This window comes from Siphateles boraxobius, unplaced genomic scaffold, assembly GCF_051911475.1.
Source record: "Siphateles boraxobius isolate OS27281-9 unplaced genomic scaffold, OSU_SipBor_1 30, whole genome shotgun sequence".
In the NCBI taxonomy this organism is placed as follows: Eukaryota; Metazoa; Chordata; class Actinopteri; order Cypriniformes; family Leuciscidae; genus Siphateles; species Siphateles boraxobius.
The window spans coordinates 3,118,795-3,142,226 of record NW_027508920.1 but is presented as its reverse complement, the minus strand read 5'-3'; the positions used below and the strand labels follow the sequence as shown (position 1 = coordinate 3,142,226).

Below are 23,432 nucleotides of genomic sequence, written 5' to 3'. Positions count from 1 at the left end.
CCGGAAATACGTCAGCAGCGTTCGTGCATAGAGCGTATTAGTTCAAACTCCCGAAATCTAGAGCGAGCAAGCAAGAGCGCGCGCGCTACACGGTTTGGAGCAGTCTCTTCTGTCTCGCATAGACAGAAGAGACTGCTTCAAACCGTGTAGCGCGCGCGCTCGGTAGAGCGCCTGAGGGAGAGAGACCTTGCGTGTGTGAGTACCAGTAAACGCTCCCCGTGACGTAAGCAGACCAACTAATCGATAATGACATTCTTTGACAACGATTTTCATAATCGATTATAATCGATTTTATCGATTAGTTGTTGCAGCCCTACCCCTTAGAGCAAGCAACATACAGTAAGAAGATTTCACACCATCAATACATACACCTTGTTTCCTATTTGAAAGATAAGATTTTACCCAAAGTATTGCTTCCTCTGAGAAATTAAAATTTGTTAGTTTAGATAAGAGCACTTGATGGTCAACGGTGTCGAATGCATTCTTTAAAGCTAAAAAGACAGCACCCACACACGCATTCTTATCTACAAACATAGAGGAGTCTACAAACGCATTCGTGTGACGGAGTCACACGCATTCTTAACTACAAACATAGAGGAGTATAGAAGAGCCAAATACGAATTGCGGAAGTCCATCAAAGCAGCAAAAAGAGCACGCTCCCAAAAACTTGAAGGCCTCCATCTACAGAACAACACGCACATTATGTGGGAGGAAATCCAAGCTATTACAAACTACAAAAGGAGCACCAACATCAATGAGGTTAGAGATGATACCCTGTCGGACTGCCTTAACCACTTCGGTAACACTTTATGGTAAGGGTACATGAATTATCATGAATTCATGTATAAATTCATGAATGAATTAGGCATTAATTCATGCATTAATATCTCATGAATCATCAGGAACTAACACGAGTTCAACGTTTTTCATTTATGACTTCATGGATGAACAACACCTTAATTAAAACATTAAGATGAGTACATCATCATGAATTATGATTTATTACGCATGATCATGATTGTTTTTTGTTCACAAAAAAATGTGTCTTTACTATCCATTGTGGATAAAGCTACAGTTATTGTACATGAATTATCATGAACTCATGCATAAAAAAAGCATTAATTCATGCATGCAAGACTACTCTTCAAATTATTAATACAAAAATCCACATTACCTCATGCATGCATACAGGCTAGAACAGTATATCAATTAATGTGAGAACTGTTTTTCTGAATTATGATCTGAGTTTCCAAGCATGTTCATGTAATGCCTAATTCATTCATGAATCTATACCTGAATTCATGATAATTCATGTACCCTTACCGTAAAGTGTTCCCACAACTTCTACTGCAGATTCGACAGGATGAACTCAGACATACCCTCCAAACTCCCCCATAACGCTGAGGAAACCGCTTTACAGGTGACACACACACACAGGTGCTAAAGACTCTGAAGCAGGTCAACCCCCGCAAGGCTGTGGGACGTAACAGAGTGTCACCCAGAGTCCTGAAGGCCTGTGCTGAGCAACTAGCAGGTGTGTACACAGACATTTTTAACCAGTCCCTGTCACAAGATAATATTGATGCTAATTGAAGATATCCCAGTCGCGAGTTTTTGCTAGATGACAAAACCTTCTCGCGAAGCACTGAGGTACAAGCTTTATATTCCAATTTTTTTGAATCTTAGAGTACAATGCATGTTGACTCCTAAAAACCAGGGGGAAAACGCCACATTATATAAGCCTAAATCATTTAGGAATAAATCACAGCGTGCTTATGATAAAAAACGTGACTTTACAGTCCGGAAAATAGGGAAATAGCTAATTATTTCACGGACCCCCTGGCACTTGAGCACTGCTGTTGTACACAGAAGAAAGCCCTGTAGGCTCTTCCCCGGTACGGGTTGCGTCGAGCCCTTCGTTAGTCTGGTTGTTTGATAAGAAAAAGATGAAATGTAGTTGCAATAAACGAGTTAAGAATCCACACATCATCAGCAGCGGAGGACTCTTATTCTGCTGTGCGCTACCGAGGGAGGACTGATGACGACAGAGTTTGATCTTCGGCTGACAAATCAGAGGAAAGGGGCGTTTCATTCTCGCTCACGTGTAGAAATCGAATATTCAAGCTGTTTATTCATTTTTCTACCTCAGAACGAAAAACGAAAATCAAGCTGAATTCTTGTTTTTCGTTTTTTTTGGAAAAAACAAAAAAGGAACTGTTTTCTAATTTTTCTACTTTCAATATTAAATCAAAACACGACTGAACGAATGATACACGGATTAAAGGTGTCCATGAAATAAACTGCGTTCTGAATGATGGACAGTGAACAATCCCTTTGCAGTGTTCACTATTCCCTGAGAACAGGATAATTTATGTGAACAAACTAAATTTGGTTATATTAGATGTGTATTTTATCAGATAAAACGCACATCTAATATATCCAAAATGTGTTTATTATTTTTAATTAGGGCTGCGTGATTAATCGCAATTAACATGATATCACGCTTAAACTGATTTGGCTTATAGAGATTATGCATTGACGTCATTTTTTTGTGAACGCTTTATATAAATACAATATAGGTAGGTCTAAATCTGTGTGATCACATATCAATGTCAATCATCCAGCCCTAAAACTTGCATAGTTTTTTTTCCAGTGTTTATTTAAAAAAAAACAATAATGCAGAATATACGATGGTAAATATTTAATCGATGAGTTGTAAATGCAATATATAACAGTACAAAAATTCAGCATATTGACTCAAAATGATATGTGAAAATTCAAGTTCAGTTTCTGTGAATTGCACCGATCCATTTGCTTCTCTTTTTTGTAGCTTTCGGCAGTCTGTAAAAATAAACCTCAGATTTCTTGTCAAATCTGTTTATACAGTCAATCTCAAAGCTCTTTCCCAGTTTTAAATGAGTTTTGTGTGTTATTTGCATTCACGCTGAAAAACAATGCTGCCGCTCAGTCTTTCTGCCACTCAGTGGGCGTAACTGCAGTCACTCTGTACGTCACTCGTATACCCTCTATTGCTCAATCAAAGCATTTCAATTTGTTTATTCAGCTACAAATATTAGTGTGATCCCCATAGGGATTTCCTGGAAACACATGCGTTGTCTACTGCAGGGCATATTTGGAGTGTCTGCGCGAGAGCACCCGCTGACTTTCAGATGGAGCAGCATTTACTACTGAAGAACAGAGCCATGCTGCACTGTCAAGCTGCACATAAAATAATCGAAGCCCTTGCCAAATTGCGTGCGGTTTTATTTCGATTAATCGTGCAGCCCTATTTTTAATTTTGGCATATTATTGTAGCATATTTTGTGCTGAATACAGTGTATTCAGACTTTATCCATTAAAGGGGTGGTTGATTGCGATTTTACTTTTTTCATTTTAAATAGTGTGTAATGATGCTGTTGGTACATGAACAGTATCTGCAACGTTGCTGCGCTGAGAGTTCAACGCAAGCAGAGATATCGTCTTTTAAAAATCAGGAAGTTTAATGCCTACAAAAACGACTCGAATGGGACTACAACGAGATACTTCCCGGGTTTTATACATAACTAACCCATAATCAACCCTCCCTCCGGAATATGCAAAAAAGGGGGCATGGCCATATTTCTGCGGCTTTGTCGAAGAGGAAGAGTTATAGTGGAGAGCTGTAGCCATGCCGTCGAAAGGGTGTTATTTTCAACCAGCTGTCAGGTCTTCTGTGTTCGGGCTTCCTACGGACGCTGTAGTTCGTCAACAATGGATACAATTTATGTTTGATTATGTTCCTGAAAATTACAATCGTAATTTAGCTCTCTGTGCTGCGCATTTTACGGAAGACAGCTTCCAGAATCTCCACAAATTCAATGCCGGATTCAACAAGTAACTGTTACTAAAGGATGAAGCAGTTCCAACTTTAAAACCAGAGGTAGCAGTTGTTGGGCCACAACATGTAAGTAAGACTTAATAATTTTAAATGTATTTGCACGTATAATTTTAGACGTAATGTTTTAGTTTTTATCAAGGACGTAATCAAATGCCAGCGCTGACTTTAGTAGCCACTTAGTTATGCTATTTCGTGTCTATGACAAACACGTACAAACATTTTGGACCTGAATTTGTAATTATGTACTAATTTTGTAAATGTATTTTCCATGTATACTTTGATGTAATTTTTCGATTTGATCAAGAACGTAAACCAATGCCAACGCTGTTTGTTTATAGTAGCCAGTTAGTTCGATCCTATTTTGTGTGTATAAGACAAACGTGTATAAAGTTCAAAAATTATATGTAATCGCAACAGCAAACATCAGCTGCTGTTATCAGATGTTTTCACGTTCTGTTGGCATTTTAACACAGTTGCCACATGTACACCTAAAGAAAACGATACACCGAGTAAACTACGTTTTGTGAATAGATAAACGGTTGTTCATTATATCGATAAAACAATAACTTTAAAAAACGGTATTACTCAGTCATTTATTCAGTTATATGAAATATTTAATCAGGAGAAAACTGTATCTCAAAAGCAAACAAGCAGCAGTAGCATTTTCAAGTAACAGCGTATCGAAAATTCTTATATAATAATAGTAGAATCTAATAATAATAATTATACACAAATCTACCATTCAGAAACGTTTTGTAAGAGCCGTGTTTGGGGAGGTTCTGCTTGACTCTCTTCATTGCTGCTTTCTGGGTCTGATTCTGGCTCAAACTGAAACGGCAGAATTGACACCATTATTTACATTTGACCAGAGCACATGCAACTTAGCCAGTTGCAACACACCGGCCTAACTAACCAATCTGAGCCCATTGCCTGTTTCTGAGGGAGTGGTTTCATAGAATCAGGAAGTCAACCGGTCATTCAAATGACAGATGAGAAAGCGGCTTACAATAAAGGTGAAATTTATGAAAAATAAGGCTTTAAAAAAATAAAAATAAAAACTACGAAGACATGTTATATTGCACCCCATAAACAATCACGCAAGGAAAAAAAGCAGTAACCCACCCCTTTAAAATGTTGGAATAAGCACAAAGGTCAAAACCTCTCCAGGGCCCCAAAAACATTAGCAGTGTCTGGCTCCAAGACATTAGCAGCATATCCTTTAAGTCCTGCAAGGTGGGGCCTTCATGGTTCGGATTTGTTGGTTCAGCACATCCCATAGATGCTCAATCGGGTTGAGATTTGGGGTATTTGGAGGCCAAGGCAACGCCTTGAACGCTTTGTCATATTCCTCAATCCATTCCTTCACAATTTTTGAGTGTGGAACGGTTAATTATCTTGCTGAAAGAGGCCACTGCCATAAATGAACACTGTTATAATGAAGGGGTGTACGTACAGTAACCTGCAATCTTTAGGTAGATGGTACGTGTCAAGGTTTCCCAGCAGAACATTGCCCAGAGGATAACACTGTCTCTGCCAGCCTGCCTTCTTCCCATTGTGCATCCTGCTGCCATCTCTTCCCCAGAAAAATTATACACACATGCACCCGGCCATTCACCTGATCTAAATGAAAACATGATTTATCACACCAGGCAACCAGCTTCCATTGCTCTATGGCAGTGGTTCCCAACCTTTTTTTGTCTGAGACACCCTTTTTCCCAAGAAAATATTTTAGGGCCCCCCTTCACATTTAATGATATTGTCGCTCTTGTAAGCTTGCAGCAAGGATGACAAAATGTTTTGTTTTTAAACAAACAGTATGTTTATTACTATAACCAGATATGTTTATGCACAAATAATAGCGTATAATATTGAAAATACTATAACAAAAACTATTTAATTTAAAAAGTAAGCCTCGGAGTAGCCTATTAATTGGCCCTATTTTAAATGCAATAACAAAAATATCAGTATTCACACTGGTGTGTAGGGAAAAAATTATGAATTATAGGCTATTACAAAATGACTGGTGTCTTGGACCTTGTTGAAAACCCATTTTTTGGTCAGCCAGGGGATCGTGAATAAAATGAGCTAATGTAATATGATCGTTTGGCGCTCTAGCGATTAATAAACATGGGTTTATTAACAGAATAATGTGTCTTGCGGAAGAACATTGTAGCCGGAGCTACTTCTCTCTGTTTACGTCTATGACGAGTCACGCAGGCACTGGGCTACACCAGCGGTACGACCCGAACCAGTGAAAAATAGTCCCAATATAAACACTTATTATAGGTGTAACATAGTGACTCAGGATAAGACAAAAATACGGTTTGGAAAATGGATTCATCATGATGTACTCGCTCATTATATAAATTTGCTGCTTTAATGCTCACTGTTCAACACTTTTCAAAATATGATGCGACCCCCCAAAGAGCTCGCTGAGGCCCCCTTGTGGGCCGCAACCCCCCTGTTGGGAACCGATGCTCTATGGGACAGTTCTGACAGCCACGTGCTTTCGGCGGTAGACGGGAGATCATGGGTACTTTGGCCGGTCTGCAGCTACACAGCCTCATATGTAGCAAACTGTGATACACTGTTTGTTCTGGCACCTTTCTATCATGGGTAGCATTAAGTTTTTGACTACACAGGCTTGCCTACACTACCCAAGTGCATCAATGAGCCTTGGGCACCTGACCCTGATTTACCAGTTGTCAACTTTTGGTAGGTACTAACCACTGCATACCAGGAACACCATACAGCACCTAATATATCCCACAGCTTGACAGGTGCAATTGTAACAATGTTCACTTTGCCTGTCAGTGGTTTTAATGTTGTGGCTCGTCAGTGTATATTTAATTTAAAGAAAATGTGATTTGAATATGTGCACATACACTCTGATGATTCATGTTTGGAGCAAACGAGTGATTGGATTGAACACGTTTTTTCTCAAATGAGTATTTATACTCAAAGGAGAACTTCTCACACAAAAATCTGCCTAATTTAAAACATGTGTACACCCATGGATTTGTTCTTAACCTTGTTATAACATTAATGAATTTGGAGTATTTGCAACAGTGTGCCTGAGGTAAGTAATTAGCATAAACCACACTTAACATGTTCAAATAAGGTCTTTCTGCACACCCTTTCCTTTTGTCACTCTCAGCAAACATGACACTCTCTGAAGACTCGCTCTCGCCTACATTGACATTTCATCTTTTATATATATATATATATATATATATATATATATATATATTAGTGCTGTCAGTTAAACGCGTTATTAACGGCGTTAACGCAAACACATTTTAACGCCGTCAATTTTTTTATCGCGAGATTAAGGCTCTTTTTGGCCTAGCAAACTTTGTAGTTTTTTTCACATGCTGTTGCAACAACTAGTAACGTTAGAAAAACTACAACATCACACCGGATAGCTAGACAGGAAACAAAACAACAGGCACGCCCCACACACTTGTTTGGGCTTACGCGCCGGCCAAAGAGTAGTAGGCTAACGTTACGTTTTGAGTGTATGGCGCGAGCGCGAGACGCAGATCTAGAGACGTGCACTCTCAACGCTAGATTTGATGGCCGAGTGGGAGCGGTAATGCACTGCCTGTGTGTGCGGGTACGGGAGAGTAACACGATTCGCGGGACTCCCGCAAACTAAAAATATATATGTGAATAAAACATGAAAACGAATACATTTTTATTCATATGCTGCAGTAAGGGAACAAGAACAACTAAAACAAAATAGAAACGATTTACAGGCCAGAGTTTCTTTTTATAACATGTTTGCAGCGTTGAGCGATGTAGCCAATCACAGACATATGTGTTGATTTCTTGAACGCAATGATCAATCAGATGCATTTAAAATAGACTCCCCTCCCCGCTTTTTGTTCAGTGCTGAATTCTGTATGCTGGCAAATCCTCTAATTATAACAAACAAAGTGTATATATTATGAAAGATTAATTGTGCAGTTAAAATGTTGCGGGCGGGAGTAACATAGAAAGTAGTTGAGAACGTCAGTTATAACGACCCACGTATTAAAAAAATGGACGGGTTTAAATCGGGCTCGGGCTCATAATTACAGTTAATGTGTCGGGCCGGGCCGGGCTCGGACACAATGTGCACGGGCTCGGGTAGGGTCGGGCTTGATTTTTTGGGCCCGATCTAAGCTCTACAATGGATGACTTCAGACAGAAGCACATGGATACCACAGCTAAGAACAAACTTACTGCCGATCCACTTTTCCATGTTGATAAGAGCATTAAAATTTGAAAAAATAATGGGACAAATAGAAATCAAGGGACATTTAGAATAGATAAAAATGTGCGATTAATCGCGATTAAATATTTTAATCGTTTGACATACACACACACACACACATATATACATACATATATATATATATATATATATATATATATATACCTCAATGTAGATGGAGACTTCAACCTCCATCTACATTGCTCTCCCATTGTCAAGTCGAGTCACCTTTTATAAAGCGCTTTTAACAATATGGATTGTTCCAAAGCAGCTTTACAGTGATAATAGAAATGACCGTAACACATTGTTTAGGCTTTACCACAGCTCTAGGATAAAGTTATTGTCCAGCTAAAGTTAATTTTGATTGATTCACTTCCGTTGCGTAGATCATTAGTTATTAACTTTTGGGCCGCTTACACGACACCGTTCTAACAGAAAAACCCTTATGGGCCAGCCGCCCATCCGAATAAAACGGTGCCTGGTGTCTCGAGAACGCACTACCTGAAATCGGTTCGAAGGTGCTACGATTATCCGTTATCTCTGCGCAATCCTCAAAAACGCAAACCCGCGAAAACGCAGACTGGTGCGAACATGAGCATCACGTGTTCAGTCGATAGGTATGCTTGTTTGTATATATGTGCGCAGGCGTGTATTCCTTCACAAATCAACCCTCAACAAACTACTTTTCTGGCCTTAAAAATTTATAATACAGAATGTTTTGTCTCGTCTGCGTAGCCACACGAACCGGATTTATCCCAACAACGTTTTGTCTGTACATAGGTAAAGGGAAGGAGGCCTTCACAGGGGAGAGACTATCCCTAGACGGCCTGGATCCAGCGGACTGCGGTAAACCTCGGGATAAACAGAGAGACTAATATTAGCGTAGACGCCATCCTTCTTATGATGTAACGAGTACATCAGGATTTATGGGAAGTGTTCCCAGTTACGGCTGACCTAATTATGCAGGCTAACATTGAATTATAAAAATTGATAATGTGTTATGTGTAGGGTTGGTATCGTATAAATTTTAGCGATTCCGATTCTGCTTATCGAATCCAGTTCTTTTCGATTCATGTTTCCGATTCCAATATTATTATTATTTTTAAAAAAGTGCAAATACTTGAGGAATAAATATTTCTACCTTTTATTCTTGTAAATTTTAAGTAATAACCAATAAAATGGTTAAAGTGAAAGGAGTCTCTTCAAATAAAAATTGTGTTGATTACATTACTACTCCAGCAGGTGGCAAATATCGACTGTTACATTTTTTTTTCATTAAATCATTTATTCAAGAAGACTAGAGAGATTCATTCAAAAACATCATCCATTTGAATCATCCATTAATTAAACAGGTATTTCTGAATGAGACACTGAAGTTATTAGTTTTAAAAGTGTTTGAATTAAAGGCAGAAGTCATGGCCATTAGGATTTCTCGACCCTTAAATAACCTTTATATAATGTGTTTTTTCTGGATTTTTTGGATGATATTCTGTCTCTATCTGTTAAAATAAACCTACCATAAAAATGATAGACCCTTCATTTCTTTGGGCAAACTTACAAAATCAGCAGGGGATCAAACAATTATTTCCCCCACTACATATAAAGAAGAACGTGTAATGGAGCTTTATTTCTGTTAGCTATCTGTCAACACTTGGTTCAGAATACCATTGCCAGGATAGAATAGTGTGTGACTTCTTTTATAAAACAGCTTTTTTTCCGGTGTAAAAATCTAAAAAAAGATCCAAAACTAATGGTTTAAGGGCAAATATGTTGACGATAGGCTGTTGATTAATTAAATGATTATCTGTTTTCACACAAAAGCAGTTTAATTCAGCATAGTGAAGCCTCTCCTCCATTGACATCCATTAAAAAAACGTGCTTTGGTCTCCCTTGATTACCGCAGATTTACTTTTTTATCTTAAAGCGCCTTAAGGCCGGGTATACTTCTTTATGATTAATTAGCAGTGGTGTTTTTGATTAATTAGCACTGTTTGTTCAAGTGCTCAAAGTCACCAGCACATTTGCTGTTGTACGCGCACAGTCCGTGGATGATGAAAATTATGTAAGGGAAAGTGCGCGGACCATCGAGGAACGTGGACGGCCGAAGTATACTTTGGGCTTAATGCCTATTCCCTACTCACCCCCGAACCTAGTGGGGTGGTGGATGGGTGCGCCAGGACCGGAATTAGTAACTACTAACGTAGAACACTGTGCCACACCACAAATGCTTAGGCTGCAAGGTCAATTTCAAAGGGTCACAAATACAATTGAACATGAAACATCAGAGTTAGCTGAGTGCGCCAGGACCGGAATTGGTAACCACTGATGCTTACATGTCCATTTGTATTTGTGACCCTTTGAAATTGACCTCACAGCCTAGGCATTACTGTTGTGGCACAGAGTTGGTACAGCGCTCTCAGAGAAAAATGGTTTTAAGAGACTCAGGAGGAACTGAGCCAGCATAATTCATGTGTAGTCAAAGTTACTGTGCAGGCAGGTATCTCGTCACTGTCCGAAAAAAACGAAAAGAAAAAAAAACCTGAGCATGCTGACATCAGGGGCAACTACAGAGTATTATTAACATTAGCAACCACTAATAATAATATTTCTATGTTTTTTTTTTACTGTCATACACACACGTGCTTTGTATGTATTGACAGTACATGAACAACATTTTCATATTTTATAAACTACGTTATTATCATTTAGCAAATCTACGTACGAGCAAGTATTTTGGCGCTTTTCCATTACCAGTAGCAGCTCGACTCGACTCGACTCGCCTTGGCTCGCCTCGACTCGGCTCGCTTTTCGTTCCGTTTTCCATTGCAGAAAGTATCGCCACAAATAGTACCCGGTCGTCATAGTGACGCCTTTCGTTCCTCGTTGCCCCATCAAGCTCTCGCTGGATCCTCTCTTCGGCAACCAAACAAAGGAATGTCTGCACCTCCTCGTTTGACCACGCCGTATTCTTCCGAGTTGCCATAACAATAGTAGTAAGTTTAGTAACTATCTCTAGCTAAACTATTTAAAAAAGGCGGGGTTATTCTGGATACTCCATCTGGCGCGTGCAATGATGACGCAGTGAATAGTGACGATTCTCTCTGACCAATCAGCAGTCGGCATTGTTTTCACGTCACATTTTACTATCGCCTTAGCTCGCCTCAGCTCGCTTAGAACCTCGCCGGAGGTGGTACGAAAAAAAGTACCCGAAAGCAGGTAGAGGTACAACTTTTACACAGTGGAAAACCAAACAAAGGCGAGTCGAGTCGAGCCGAGGCGAGCTGGTACTGTGTAGTGGAAAAGCGCCATTTGTGTAAACAAGTATTTCAGAGTAAATACTGGTCTAGACATTCTTAGACTGTAATAATCATATTACAGTGTAAACGTTCATACTGTATTACTTTTATATCACACTAGATATCATATAATTTACATGTAATACAAAGGATCTGCCTACATATTTCATATTGAAAAATTTTTCGCACAAATTCATACATTTCATTCTGGCCATCTAGTTTGGGAAAAGCCCAGTTAGTAAAATATGTACGCTTATGTATAAATAACATGTTAACTAATGCAAGAAAGAATAAATGACTTGCCTGTCAGAAATGATATCATCCATTGAATCTAGCTTGTGTTGGATAGCGCTCTTCCTCTAAGGTAAATTCTGGCTAATAACACGCAGTGTGTCCTTTTCCAAAAGCTATACAAAGTACATCAATCTGATTAAGCTTAATATTTTTTAAAGGAGAAACAGAGATGATGGGGGAAAAAGGAGAAACCCAGAGAAACTATTTACAGCTAGCATGATGGGATGAGAAGATGGAGAAATAGGGAATAGAGAAATCTGGAAAGAAGACCTCCTCTCATGTAGCCTTATTCGTATATGCCTATGTTTCTCTCTGTCTGACACGATACATAATAAATAGAAATCTCTTGACAAAAGTAACTGGTGTAGCTTCCGTGATTCAACAATAATAGGGGGAAGCAGGATTTTCAACTCTACAGCTTCATTCCAGCCCTACCAAAAATTAGACCACTAAATTGATTCAGGCGTTATTTAACAATTCCTGTAATACCTAGGTAATTTACTCACACCACATCTAATGGTTTCCTCACGTGTTGTTGATAGCAAGACAACAGTAAAATAATGAAAGCACCACAGCATAACAGAGTGTTGGCTCACACAAGCTCTTCCTTATTTTTTTCTCTAAATGTAAATTGATTGAACTGCTATTCCAAAAAATATGGCAGATTCTTGGACAACAGCACTGTTATCAGTTATGAGCTATAGTCTTAAAGGGGTCATGACATGGATTTTTGTATTATTTTTACATGTTCCTTATTATGTTTAAATAAATGTGGGAAATATGTCAAAGTGATTTGAAACTCACCCGCAGGAAACATTATTAGAGCATTTTGCAGTAGCACATTGGATTTCTGCTTTAGTTGTTGGTTCTCCACAGGTGAAATGTCTTCCTGTTGGCTCAGGTGATAGTAGGAAAGAGCCACAGAAAAGGAAAAGTTTGGCAGCTGGGACAGATTTCGATGGACCTGAAACAGCAGAAGTACAGAGAAAGAATGTAAAAAGTACCATAGTGTGAAGAGTGCATTATTTAGGAACTGAGGACAACTATTCACCAAAAAGGAATTTTTGTGGTGTGACAAAGATATTTCAGTAACTGATCAAAGATTAAAACCTACAAATAAGTACAGTGGATTTAAAGTTCTACACACCCTTGTTAAAATGCAGCTTTTTGGAATGTAAAAATGAATCCAAGATAAGTAATGTCAGATCTTTTTCTGATAAAAAAGAAGAAGAAAAAATACTTAAAATAACCTGGTTACACAAGTGTGCACACCCCTCAACTAATACTTGGCAGTCATTCTTTCTAAATATGAGTATCAACTTGGCACATCTTGATTTGTCAATTTTTTCCCCACTTTTCATTACAAAACAGGTCCAGATTGAATATATTGTGGAGGGACCCCCTGTAGAGCCCTCTTCCAAGTCATTCCAATCATTCCAATATTTTTTTATATATGGATTTAGGTCTGGGCTCTGACTGGGTCATTCTAAAGTGCTACTGGGTAGCACTGTTGCCTCAACAAGAATACCTCTGTTTGAGCCCTGGCTGAACCAAGTGGTGAGTGTGGACTTTTTGTGTCATATTAGTGACATGTCAAATGTATGTGTAATTTGTATATTATAGATTTATACAAAGATGTGTTATTTATGTTTATAAATAATTACATGACATGTCAAAAATGTATTATACATACATATTTCTATGGGCTAGATATATACTGTATGATTCAAATGACTCACGGTTCGGTTTGTATTTTAGAGTCACAGTTTTGGAATGGTTCAGTATGTGCTATGTTCATGAAAAAAAGGATTACAGTCAAATAAAAAAAAAGAAAATAAGAACAAAATATAGCTGCGAGCAGCGATGAAGGGCCCAAGCCGGTGGCACCGCAACCCTGGTGCACCAGGGTGGCGGTACCACCGGCTTTGGCCCTTCATCGCTGCTCGCAGCTATATTTATATATATATATATATATATATATATATATATATATATATATATATATATATATATATATATATATATATAAAGAAGCCGGTGGCACCGCCACCCTGGTGCCTTTAGGGTTATTGTGCACGACGTGCAAAAAAGTAACCCTGCTTTGATTGTCGAAAAGAAGTGTGCTGTAGAGCAGTGTTTCTCAACCGGGGGTACGCGGACCCCTAGTGGTCCGTGGCAAAATTGCAGGGGGTCCGAAAAAACATTAAAAAAATATATTTTTTTAAATATCCTAAAATGTATTTTGAGCTTTATTGCTTACTTTAGTATTACTAAAACCAGAATTAAGGTTGAAATTACAAATAATTTTAAATTAACTCTTGTGCGTTTTTATTTTTGCCGCGATTTGCCGCCATTTTATTCAATCCAGTACGTTTACAGCGCGTTGATTTCAGTCAGAGAACTGTCCCATGGGCTGGGGAGAGCAGCAATCATGGACAGGTGGCTTAAAAAAAATGATGGGCCATCTACCAGCGGGTCTGACACAAGACAAGTAAATTCCAGCCCACCAGAAAAGCGAATTAAAAAGGGCAGAACAAAAGCACGTCAATATCAAGACAGTTACAAAATGTTTGGGTTTACCACAACAACTACTGAGCCTCCACAGCCATTGTGTTTTCTGTGTGGTGAGGTCCTGTCTAACCACGCAATGAAACCATCCCATTTACAGCGAAATCTGACAACGAGACATGCTTCATATGTAGGTAAATCTGCAGACTTTTTCTACAGAAAACTTTCTGAATTTCGGAAAAGTCAAGACACACTAAAAGAGGCAACACAGATGACCAGTTCTTCCCTGCTTGCTTCATATGAGGTATCTTTGCTTGTAGACAAATCGAAAAAACCATACTCAGTTGCTGAGGAATTATTTGTGCCAGCAGCTGCCATCCTAGGAGAGACAATGTTAGACAAGAAGGCAGCAGATGCAATTAAAACGGTGCCTTTATCCAACGACACTGTATGCCGTCGGATTGATGATATGTCTGCAGATATCCTTGCACAAGTGGTGGAAAAATTAAAGCAGTCTGCCTGTTTTGCTTTACAATTAGACGAGTCAACTGACGTTAGTGGCAAATCACAACTAGTAGTGTTTGTTCGCTTCAAAGACAAAGATAATATCACCGAACATATTCTTTTCTGCAAGACAATGCTGGCCAGAACCACCGGCGAGGATGTTTTTAATGTTGTGGATTCTTTTTTCACGGAGCACTCGTTGAACTGGCAGCGCTGCTCACATATCTGCACGGACGGAGCAGCATCAATGACGGGGCGCACCCGTGGATTCCTCGCACGCGTAAAACAGGCAAACCCTGGCATTAAGACAGTTCACTGCATAATTCACAGGAAAGCTTTAGCTCCAAAACGTATGTGCCCCAAATTACACTAAGTCCTTAATGATGCTGTTAAAATCATCAACTTCATTAAATCCCGCCCTCTAAATGCCAGACTGTTTGAAAAACTATGTGATGGAGCAAATTCTGAACACCAGCAATTGTTGCTTCACACTGATATACGCTGGCTGTCAAGGGGAAAAACTCCAGAGACTGTTTGAGTTACGTGACCAAGTCAGTTCTTTCTCTCTGAGCACTTGCATTCACTTGCACCACTGCTGAAGAACAACAGCTGGCTGGCATATTTAGCTTACCTGGCAGATGTTTTCAGCAGGCTGAATGACTTGAACTTGGAATTGCAAGGTAAAGAAACAACTGTCCTTCACCTGTATGATCGAGTTTCAGGGTTCATGAAGAAAATTGAGCTCTGGTGTCGGAAATGCCAGAATGGGGATGTCAGTAGTTTCCCTCAGCTGCACATGTGTATTGTTAATGCTAGAGCTGAAAAAGTGAGCATTCTGCAGACAGTACAGGCACACTTGGACAAACTTTCCTCTGAGTTCAGATCATATTTTCCTGACATTGAGGTTCATAATTCTGCACTTGACTGGATAAGGAACCCTTTTGTGGCTACCTGCACCCAGACCGTTCCTGTTACTCTCCAAGAAAGACTTATTGATTTGTCCTCAGATAGGGGTTTGAAGATAATGTTTTCAGAAACATCACTGACACAGTTTTGGTGCAATGTTGAAAAGGAGTACCCTGATGTTGGGAAACATGCTCTGTATGAACTGCTGCCTTTTGGATCAACCTATTTGTGTGAGGTCACATTTTCAGCCATGACAAATAAACAAATAAATAAAGACAAATGACAAATGCAATGACAAATAAAGACACATAAAGACAAAATAAAGAAACAGACTCAGCTTGGAGAGGAACCTTATTGCTGCTGTTGCTACACTTCACCCCAGTATGCAAAAGCTTATTTGTGATAAACAGGTGCAAATTTCACATTAAACAAAAGATTCAAGTAAAAATATAGCTGCGAGCAGCGATTACAGGCCCAAGCCGGTGGCACCGCAACCCCGGTGCCTTTAGTTACCTAAAGGCACCGAGGTGGCGGTACCGCCGGCTTTGGCCCTTCATCGCTGCTCGCAGCTATATTATATATATATATATATATATATATATATAATATATATATATATATATATATATATATATATATATATATATATATATATATATAAAAAGCCGGTGGCACCGCCACCCTGGTGCCTTTAGCGTTATTGTGCACGACGTGACACAAAATATCTGCTGGCTATCTGCCGAACGGCTCTGGTAGTTCCGCTTCAGCACTGATGATGTTGTAGAAATAGTGCGCTCTGGTTGGTCTGGATTATTCGGGATTTTTTATTTTATACAGAAATAAGTTATTTATAATTCAGATGAGAATAAAGTTAGTGTTGATTAAAATGAAGGAAAACAAATATATTGATCTGAAATAGCACATTAATTTTAAATTTATTTAGGTTCAATTACCAAACATACAATCTTAATTTAATTTAAAGCAAACAATACATTTAAAAGATATGGGTTGTATGCACTTTTTTTTAATAAAATAGGATATATATCCAAAAGACAAGGCCTTAAAGGGTTAAACTCTTGTCACTGTAACAGACACAATCTCTCTCTCTCACACACACACACACACCCACACCCACACACACACACACACACACACACACACACACACACGTCAAGTCACTTCCATTTTAGATGCAATATTGAATAAGCAGAAAATTCGGATTTTCTGCTCTGAAAATATAAATAAGCATAAAAATTGAATAAGCACTTTTAATATTCTAAACAGAATAAGCACTAGTCGCTAATGAATAAGTACTAGTACTTAATGGAATAGATACTAGTATCTAAAAAATAAGTACTAGTAGCATGAAAATAGAGACTAGTAGGTTAAAATGATAAAATGTTAAAACGGCTTGCCATATTGGCTCAGAGAGAGAGAGAGAAAATGACCTTTTAGATACTAGTACCTATTAATAGATACTAGTATTTATTCAATAAATACTAGTACTAAGTCATTAGATACTAGTACCTATTAAATATATACCAGTACTTATTCATTAGCTACTAATACGTATTCAAAAGAATATCTAAAGAATAAGCACTAGTATCTAAAGAATAGGCACTAGTACTAAAGAATAAGCACTAGTCGCTAATGAATAAGTACTAGTACTTAATGGAATAGATACTAGTATCTAAAAAATAAGTACTAGAAGCATGAAAATAGAGACTAGTAGGTTAAAATGATTAAATGTTAAAACGGCTTGCCATATTGGCTCAGAGAGAGAGAGAAAATGACCATATTCAAACCAAAATATCTGACTTCCTCTTGGTCTGAGCTAATGACAGTTAATTAGAAAGTTGTCCGGCTTGATCTGAACAATATGCGTACCGAGTTTTATGATTGTAGGTAAAACTATAAAACTAACCCCCCCACTTTTGTCAAAAGGTGGCGCTACTGAGTCCCTGCACCACGCCCGTTTCTGAAACTTTGCACATGTCTACAGGCTAATAAATGTGATCTGTCTGTCGAGTTTCATGCAATTTTAAGCAATTTCAGGCATGCTAAGAGTCTCAAAAGCATCCAAAAAGAATATTAAAGTTTGATGCGTTGCCATGGCACCAGTATCTAAGATATCAATAATCCTTTCACAGGTCTACATCTGCCGTGTATTTACATTATACAGATGAAGTTTGAAGCAAATCGGGTTATAATAAGAGGGTGATTTAAAAGCATTTTGAAAGTGACACACTTCCTGCTGCCAGTTGGTGGCGCTATAACTTTGACTCACAATAGTCACATCCATGTGATCGGCCTCTTACAACGAACACACTGCTGAAGTTTCATTAAGATCAGCTAATGTATGCTGAAGTTATAACACACTTCCTGTTTCACGTTTCTCGCCATAAATTCGTTTCCTTGCCACGGCCAAACCGTTCGAGATATCAAAAATCCCCTGGCAATTTTTCATCCTCAATGTCTTGACTTCATGCTGACTGAATTTCGTGGCATTTCTTTGAATTCTCTAGGAGAAGTACTTTAAATTCCATTGCATGCGTTTTACAAACAACCCTAAATAGCCGACTTCCTGTTGGGCTGGGGTAAAAAGTAAAAGTACAAAGGATATATAAACCGATGAGATCTATATGTGTACCGAGTTTCATATTATTACATGCAAGCGTGTTTGATTTATGGACCAAGTTTTCGGACCCCGTTCCAGGGGGCCTTCAGCCACCTTCAGCCCGGCCCTGATGGCCGCGGGTTCTGACCCGTGTGCAAAGTTTCAAGAGTTTTCGTGCACGTTAAGAGCCCCAAAAGTGCCCGAATAGTCGTTAGAATAATAATAATAATAATAATAATAATAATAATAATAATAATAATCCTTAGGAAAACAATAGGGCCTTCGCCTTTTCAAGGCTTGGGCCCTAATAATAATAATAATAAATATAGCTGCGAGCAGCGATTACGGGCCCAAGCCGGTGGCACCGCAACCCCGGTGCCTTAGTTACCTAAAGGCACCGGAGTGGCGGTGCCGCCGGCTTTGGCCCTTCATCGCTGCTCGCAGCTATATTTATATATATATATATATAAGCAAGCCGTTGGCACCGCCACCACGGTGCCTTTGGGGTTACTGTGCATGACGGGCAATAACGTAACCCCACTTTGACCTTTGAGAAGATGTGTGCTGTAGAGCTTGCATTGGTGTGGGCTCTGCAAAAGTGTGCATTGAGGGCACATATCAACCACAAAGTATGCGTGAGCAACCTTCTGAAACCTAAAATGAAAAATGAGACACCCTACTTAATGTAGGTGGACTTAATGGACACATGAAATAAGTACACAAGTTTGAAAGTTATATGAAGGGTGCCAAGACAGAATATTTGCCTGATCTGATTAGAAAAATAGTTTGTGTGTGTGTGTGTGTGTGTGTGAGGCGTGATTGAACAATGTAGACATAAAAACATACTCCGTCCTTTTGTTCATACAGGACATTATTCAAACTGCAAAGTGTTTACTTATATTTGTGTACAATCGCAATAAAACACAACATTGTGCTTTTGTCAAACTGTACTGCTAAACTACAACTGTCACCCAACCAAAATCTCTTACACACACACACACACACACACACACACACACACACACACACACACACACACACACACACACACACACACACACAGTTTAAAAGCAAAAAAATCTTTTGGACATTCATCATATTGCATTGGTTTTCATTTCTTGTCCTCGAACAGAGCCCTAATCTGTTTATTTTTTCAGTTACACATTCTACATTGATTAAAAAAGAAAAATCAAATGTGTTTTTATTTTATACATAAATAAATAATATATCATTCAGATGAGAATAAAGTTAGTGTTAGTTCAAATTTTAAGGAAAACAAATATATGATCTGAAATATAGCACATTCATTTAAAATTCATTCAGGTTCAATTACCAAACATACAAATCTCAATGTAATTTAAAGCAAACAATACATTTAAAATATAAGGGTTGTATGCTATTTTTTTTATATAAAAAGATATATATCCAAAAAGACAAGGCCTAAACTTTAACAAGGGTTAAACAATCACTGTAACAGACACAATCACACACACACACACACACACACACACACACACACGTCAAATCACTTACATTTTAGATGCAATATTGACTTTTTTTCTGTTTCAGCAGCGAAAATAGTTAAACAAAGATCACAGCAGAACCGTCGAGGATCTCACAGCAACGCGTTCTCATTACTGAATGATTCAGCATTTTGAACGAATCGGTTGACTCAAAGATTCAACGACCAATCCATAATCTGTCTCATTCATGAATGACTCAGTTGTTCGAACGAATCGTTTGAACGAATGAATCAATGACTCGCTCATTAAGACGGTCGCCTGGCGACACCTAATGACGGTTTAGTGATATGTTTAACCCTCTGGGGTCCTATGTGTTTTTGGGGTCCTGGAGGTGTTCTGACATGCTCTAACATTTGTGCTTTTTTCAGTTATTTATAAACATGTTAATGGCAAAGGTGTAAATTCACTGTATATAGCACAAACAGGGCTACCATAATATGTTAGCAAGATGTATGTACATGTTTGTATTTTTGAGAGAATATTGTTTATGCATGGTTATTGAAAAAACTAAAACTTAAAGTCTCTGAAATAAGGCCACAAAACACATACTAAATATGTGTCCACCAGACTTTTGACTAATGAGTGTTGTTGCCTAGAATTTTTGCTTCAAAATGATCTGAAAATCATCCTTCCAAATCATTCACATAAAACAATACATTGATTTAAATTTAGTAAAACACTTTTTGTTTGGAAAGGCAATATGCGAAATGGGCGAGACTCATGTATAATGGTCTGATTCACACCTGTGAAGACAAAAGACCTGCTTAATGAGCCTGTATAATGAGCTTTTCACAGGTGTGTCACTGAGCCACAAGAAAGAATACAAGGACACAAGAAAAGAAATGTGTATATATACTACAAAATTGGTTCACAGTTGGAAACATCTATAAAAAAAAAGTATTTTTCCACTTGGATATTATACAATTTGCAAGCAAAAATACAAGGTGAACATTTCTAGTAATTGTGTAGTTAATTCTCATACTGTATTTTCAGAAAGTTTTGGATATGTATCCTCTCCCCAAATTTGTCACTATAATAAAACACAATACAAATAATTTGAAGAGAAGGCTTATATTGACCTTTTAAGATTTTGTTTACATCTACCTTGTAAATATAAAAGGTTACAATTACAGCAACAATTAAAATAACAATATTTCAAGTGTAATATTTCTTTGTAAAAACTAAAGTATACATTTTATCATACATATTTCAAAGTTAAGGATTCATTAGTTTGAATAAAGCCTACATTGGAACAAACACTATAATAGCATCCTAGTTGATGACTTTATTTTTGACAAAACAAACATAGCCTAATATATTTAACATTTGAGCAGAAATTGGTGAACAAAAGCTTATTCAATGTGGCAGTAGTCTATAGTTTAGGCTACAGTAAACAGTTAATAATATATCCAAAAACTAGTCAACGAAATGTTGTCTTTCATATTTCTTCTGTAACATAGGCATATCGTTTGTTGTTTTTATGATAGCCTATATTAGGGCATATAAATATTAATTTGCAGTTTAATACGTTGCTAATACAAAGACATTTTAACGTTATTTCAACATATTTCAGTCGATTTTCACTCATCTCAGTATAGCAATAGGGTTTGGTAAAAACTGTTCATTTCATTCATTCACACACACACACACACACACACGCGATTCATATTTAAACAGTCTTTTTGCGGTTTACATAGACTATGATATCGCAATTAGAACACTAATAAAAAAACTTTCTTCTCAGATGGATATTTCATATTTCTTTGTAAAAACTAAAGTATACATTTTATCATACATATTTCAAAGTTAAGAATTCATTAGTTTGAATAAAGCCTACATTGGAACAAAGACTATAATAGCATACTAGTTGATGAATTTATTTTTGACAAAACAAACATAGCCTAATATATAACATTTGAGCAGAAATTGGTGAACAAAAGCTTATTCAATGTGGCAGTAGTCTAGTTTACAGTAAACAGTTAATAATCTATCCAAAACTAGTCGACGAAATGTTGTCTTTCATATTTCGTCTGTAACATAGGCATGTCGTTTTTTGTTTTTATGAGCCTATATTAGGGCATACATATTAATTTGCAGTTTAATACGTTGCTAATACAAAGACATTTAACGTTATTTCAACATATTTCAGGCGATTTTCACTCATCTCAGTATAGCAATAGGGTTTGTTAAAAACTGATCAGTTCATTCATTCACACACAGACGCGATTCATATTTAAACAGTCTTTTTGCGGTTTACATACACTATGATATCGCGATTAGAACAATAATAAAAAAAAACGTACTTATCAGATGGATCCGTTGCTCCTCGAAATGAAAAAAACCAGCACATGTTCTGAGGTAAATGTCCCAGGATTATTCCTCACACAGCCTCGCAAGAAGAAATAGGCTACATTAATCTGATGATTACATTTGTTGTGTTATCGCGTTTATGAGGGGCGTTGACACTTTGCATGTGTTGCTTCAGATCATTTGCGTTTGAATACCGCGCGCTCTCCGTGGGCGTGTCAAATTAGCAGAATAATGAGCTAAGAGAACGATAATGAGATCGGCTGACACCTCTCTCTTTTTTTATAGATTACATAAACAGAGAATATTTATTTTAGTTTTGAATTAGATATTTTAAAAGTACAAACTTAAATGATAATAAAGATATATTGCTCGTGCTTGTGTGAATAGTATTCGCTGAGCTTTGTTTAAGTTTAGAGACGTGCACCAGAAAAAAATTTAACGGAGACAGAGAGGCAGAAAGCACACCCTGTTTATTTTCTTCATTTTACAAAAGCACACGGTTTTGATGTTAATGTGAGTGTACACAAAAAAAAAAAGACCCTCTATAGTTTATAATCATGTATTGATTTATTTATATGACCAAAACTGACGGAGTATTTTAAGTCTATGTTGCTGCTATGTGGAAAAAAAACAGCAAAACGCACCGGCGCGTTTCTCGACCCCAGAGAGTTAAAAGTATCATTCTTTCCAACGATTGTTAATTAACTCATATTTGAAACATAAGCTATATATATATATATATATATACACACATGTATACACAAAAATAAAATAAAAACACATTTGAAGCGTGTTTGCTTACTAAATTGTGAGCTGAACGAAAGTTGCAGCAAAGATCAGCAACAGGAGTCAAAATTCATTAATCACGAGAGTGAAGAGCTGACTGAAAAAAATGATGACGGAATATTTTGTGTAAAAGCGCCTATTTAAGCAAATCTGTCATTTACTCATTTGTTGTTGTGTTTTACCTGAAAACCGGAAACAATCGGCCCCCGATATGGTGCTAATTTTAAAGTGACACTAAAAAGTATGCGGCTGCACTGGCATTCATAACGGTGCGTGTCCATGGCGATGAGCGAGCAGAACAGAGCGAACGTTTTTTCATTTCTACTTCCATAGAAATTCATTCGAGCGCACTGCGAGCGCCACCACTATAAATGTCCGTGCGGACGTCCTTATACTTTACTTTCACTTTTATATTAGCGATCTAAAAGCCCTCGCTGGTGTCTAACGTCGATTAACCGGTGGGAAAAGATCCTCACAGCCACATACCTAATATATTTATATTTAATTACAATAGCCATACCTGATAAAAAAAGTTTTATGTACTGAGTTGATA

At 37.8% G+C, this 23,432-nt stretch overlaps 1 protein-coding gene across 5 annotated transcripts in view; it reads right to left on the bottom strand.

The window, feature by feature from the left end:
* The window catches only part of tcf25 (TCF25 ribosome quality control complex subunit), a 189,558-nt gene that overhangs the window by 70,932 nt on the left and 95,194 nt on the right, over window positions 1-23,432 (bottom strand). For all 5 annotated transcript variants that reach the window (XM_077248130.1, XM_077248132.1, XM_077248131.1 and 2 more), the window contains one exon: window positions 12,530-12,689. In XM_077248130.1, coding sequence (XP_077104245.1) covers window positions 12,530-12,689 — 160 coding nt within the window. The remainder of the gene's footprint in view (window positions 1-12,529; window positions 12,690-23,432) is intronic.